At 51.2% G+C, this 4,583-nt stretch overlaps 1 protein-coding gene across 1 annotated transcript in view; it reads left to right on the top strand.

Annotated features, from left to right (window-relative positions):
* The window catches only part of VOLCADRAFT_70441 (uncharacterized protein), a gene marked incomplete at both ends in the record, with an annotated part of 6,353 nt that extends 2,838 nt beyond the window's left edge, over positions 1 to 3,515 (top strand). The window contains 2 exons of the mRNA XM_002959093.1: positions 1,257 to 1,355; positions 3,409 to 3,515. Of these exons, the coding sequence (XP_002959139.1) occupies positions 1,257 to 1,355; positions 3,409 to 3,515 (206 nt within the window). The remainder of the gene's footprint in view (positions 1 to 1,256; positions 1,356 to 3,408) is intronic.
* Between the last annotated feature and the right edge of the window lie 1,068 nt (positions 3,516 to 4,583).

The following is a 4,583-nucleotide window of genomic DNA, read 5'->3' as shown; positions in this document are numbered from 1 at the left end:
CTGCGTGCATGTATTTGGTTATGTACGTGTCCTGTTAGGCTCTGGTTTAGGTGGAGGCAACCGTTCCCCTGTCGGCTACATGTGCTACATATTTGTAGTGTTCGTCGCGCTGTGTCTCTCAGAAAATGCAGATCCTGCATGCACGAGTGCCATCCATGGTCACAGCCAACAACCAAAACTTCACCGATCTACTCAACCGATGCTAGTCGTTGAATAGCTGCTTTTTGCGGTGATAGCTAGTGTTTCTAGGGTTTTTAGGGTCCTTGAAACCCTAAACGCCTAGAAAAGGCTACACACGGCTGACTGCAGCATTTCGTGCATTATTCGTGCATGTATTTGGTTATGTACGTGTCCTGTTAGGCTCTGGTTTAGGTGGAGGCAACCGTTCCCCTGTCGGCTACATGTGCTACATATTTGTAGTGTTCGTCGCGCTGTGTCTCTCAGAAAATGCAGATCCTGCATGCACGAGTGCCATCCATGGTCACAGCCAACAACCATAACCTCACCGATCTACTCAACCGATGCTAGTCGTTGAATAGCTGCTTTTTGCGGTGATAGCTAGTGTTTCTAGGGTTTTTAGGGTCCTTGAAACCCTAAACGCCTAGAAAAGGCTACACACGGCTGACTGCAGCATTTCGTGTATTACGAGTACGTGTCCAACGGCAGGGACCAGCAACAGGCACAAGCAAGGGATGAATAATTCCATGCTGCCGCCTTCGTGTTGCTGCTGTGCTGTCCCGGCATGCATGTTCTGGCTAGCTACGACCAAATACCCCATGTACACATGCACCAACGTGTACACGTACACACACATACATACACGCACACGTACACACCAGGATGGATCTATTATGAAAAAGCCAGAGCGGATATGTCCCGCGCAAGAGCGATGTGCTGCTCATGTCGAGTTTTGATCCCGAGACCTCCCGCTTACTAAACGGGTGCTCTTCCACTGAGCTACACGAGCGGTTGTGGGTGGAGGGTGTCGAACCCTCGACCTTAGGATAGTCCAAGTCACAGCACGATAACAGCTATGAGACCTACGCGCTAACCACTGCGCCACACCCACACAGACATGCAGCTTCGCGCGTGCCAAGAATTTGCCGTACACCGTACACCGTACACGTACAAATCGTACAGGACGTGCGTACACACGCACCCCCGACGATTGGGCCAAATACGTATACACCACATCTACAGCCAACGCATGCCCGCCTCATTAGCTCTTTATTTTTCCCGGGCATGTGGCCAGGAAGTGTATATCTGTGTGACCATACATATCTGTGTGACCATACACATCTGTGTGACCATGCATATCTGTGTGACCATACATACCTGCTTGCCGATAGCGCGACGTGACGCGCAATCTGTGGTGGTGTAAGGGGACTTCAACAAGTATGAATGTAAATGCCTGGCTGATTATAATCACTCGCCTGGCTGATTCCTTGTGGCTTGTGGCTTTTGGGTGGTGGGTGCTATCCTTACGCAGCCTTGGCTTGAACGAAAGCACATGTACGAGAGGGATGCAGCACAATGATTCTGATGGCAACGTTTCGCTGGCTGCTGGTGCAGCAGCCGCTAGCATGGCCACGACAACAATGAACTGGGGGCTGGTCCAGGCATGTGCAGCGGCGGCAGCACTGGTGGCAATAAAATTCACCCCTGTTAGGCCCGGATGTCGGCACCCACTTGCATCTCACTGGCCACTAGTCGGTCGCTTCACGTTGCACCTGGCAGCAGTCTTGGATATTGGCACGTCAATGCGGTTGTGATTGGCTGCTTGCTGCGTGCATGTATTTGGTTATGTACGTGTCCTGTTAGGCTCTGGTTTAGGTGGAGGCAACCGTTCCCCTGTCGGCTACATGTGCTACATATTTGTAGTGTTCGTCGCGCTGTGTCTCTCAGAAAATGCAGATCCTGCATGCACGAGTGCCATCCATGGTCACAGCCAACAACCAAAACCTCACCGATCTACTCAACCGATGCTAGTCGTTGAATAGCTGCTTTTTGCGGTGATAGCTAGTGTTTCTAGGGTTTTTAGGGTCCTTGAAACCCTAAACGCCTAGAAAAGGCTACACACGGCTGACTGCAGCATTTCGTGCATTATTCGTGCATGTATTTGGTTATGTACGTGTCCTGTTAGGCTCTGGTTTAGGTGGAATCAACCGTTCCCCTGTCGGCTACATGTGCTACATATTTGTAGTGTTCGTCGCGCTGTGTCTCTCAGAAAATGCAGATCCTGCATGCACGAGTGCCATCCATGGTCACAGCCAACAACCAAAACCTCACCGATCTACTCAACCGATGCTAGTCGTTGAATAGCTGCTTTTTGCGGTGATAGCTAGTGTTTCTAGGGTTTTTAGGGTCCTTGAAACCCTAAACGCCTAGAAAAGGCTACACACGGCTGACTGCAGCATTTCGTGTATTATTAGTGCATGTCCAACGGTCATGGACCAGCAACAGGCACAAGCAAGGGATGAATCAATTCCATGCTGCCGCCTACGTGTGCTGCTGTGCTGTCCCGGCATGCTGTTCTGGCTAGCTACGACCAAATACCCCATGTACACATGCACCAACGTGTACACGTACACACACATACATACTTATATAGCAGGCGGCTGGCAGAAGTTAAGGCCTGACTTCTGCTCCCAGTCGATCCAGTCGACCCGGGTTCAAATCCGCCTGCCAGCTCCTCGGGTGTTTGAGGAGTGATGAAATGGGAGGTGGCCCCCCATCATATGGACGGTGTAGGACGTGATAATATCAACTTGCGAGCTGACCAGGAACTAAGTTGATGCGCCGTTGATCCGCTAGATTTGGTTGGATGCTGGTGGTGAGTTGCCGAACCCAACGAATACATTCTGAAGTCGGATGGGGTGACGGATTAGGGTGCCCCTCAAGCAGGGGAGAGCAGGGACTGCCCCGGGAAAGGGGGCCGCTGGCGAAGTTAACCACCCTGTAACAACATACATACACGCACACGTACACACCAGGATGGATCATGTTATGAAAAAGCCAGAGCGGATATGTCCCGCGCAAGAGCGATGTGCTGCTCATGTCGAGTTTTGATCTCGAGACCTCCCGCTTACTAAACGGGTGCTCTTCCACTGAGCTACACGAGCGGTTGTGGGTGGAGGGTGTCGAACCCTCAACCTTAGGATATTCCAAGTCACAGCACGATAACAGCTATGAGACCTACGCGCTAACCACTGCGCCACACCCACACAGACATGCAGCTTCGCGCGTGGCAAGAATTTTGCCGTACACCGTACACCGTACACGTACAAATCGTACAGGACGTGCGTACACACGCACCCCCGACGATTGGGCCAAATACGTATACACCACATCTACAGCCAACGCATGCCCGCCTCATTAGCTCTTTATTTTTCCCGGGCATGTGGCCAGGAAGTGTATATCTGTGTGACCATACATATCTGTGTGACCATACACATCTGTGTGACCATGCATATCTGTGTGACCATACATACCTGCTTGCCGATAGCGCGACGTGACGCGCAATCTGTGGTGGTGTAAGGGGACTTCAACAAGTATGAATGTAAATGCCTGGCTGATTATAATCACTCGCCTGGCTGATTCCTTGTGGCTTGTGGCTTTTGGGTGGTGGGTGCTATCCTTACGCAGCCTTGGCTTGAACGAAAGCACATGTACGAGAGGGATGCAGCACAATGATTCTGATGGCAACGTTTCGCTGGCTGCTGATGCAGCAGCCGCTAGCATGGCCACGACAACAATGAACTGGGGGCTGGTCCAGGCATGTGCAGCGGCGGCAGCACTGGTGGCAATAAAATTCACCCCTGTTAGGCCCGGATGTCGGCACCCACTTGCATCTCACTGGCCACTAGTCGGTCGCTTCACGTTGCACCTGGCAGCAGTCTTGGATATTGGCACGTCAATGCGGTTGTGATTGGCTGCTTGCTGCGTGCATGTATTTGGTTATGTACGTGTCCTGTTAGGCTCTGGTTTAGGTGGAGGCAACCGTTCCCCTGTCGGCTACATGTGCTACATATTTGTAGTGTTCGTCGCGCTGTGTCTCTCAGAAAATGCAGATCCTGCATGCACGAGTGCCATCCATGGTCACAGCCAACAACCAAAACTTCACCGATCTACTCAACCGATGCTAGTCGTTGAATAGCTGCTTTTTGCGGTGATAGCTAGTGTTTCTAGGGTTTTTAGGGTCCTTGAAACCCTAAACGCCTAGAAAAGGCTACACACGGCTGACTGCAGCATTTCGTGCATTATTCGTGCATGTATTTGGTTATGTACGTGTCCTGTTAGGCTCTGGTTTAGGTGGAGGCAACCGTTCCCCTGTCGGCTACATGTGCTACATATTTGTAGTGTTCGTCGCGCTGTGTCTCTCAGAAAATGCAGATCCTGCATGCACGAGTGCCATCCATGGTCACAGCCAACAACCATAACCTCACCGATCTACTCAACCGATGCTAGTCGTTGAATAGCTGCTTTTTGCGGTGATAGCTAGTGTTTCTAGGGTTTTTAGGGTCCTTGAAACCCTAAACGCCTAGAAAAGGCTACACACGGCTGACTGCAGCATTTCGTGTATT

This window comes from Volvox carteri, assembly GCF_000143455.1.
Source record: "Volvox carteri f. nagariensis unplaced genomic scaffold VOLCAscaffold_124, whole genome shotgun sequence".
In the NCBI taxonomy this organism is placed as follows: domain Eukaryota; kingdom Viridiplantae; phylum Chlorophyta; class Chlorophyceae; order Chlamydomonadales; family Volvocaceae; genus Volvox; species Volvox carteri.
Note: the sequence above shows the minus strand (reverse complement) of the source record. Positions and strands in the feature narration are given on the sequence as shown.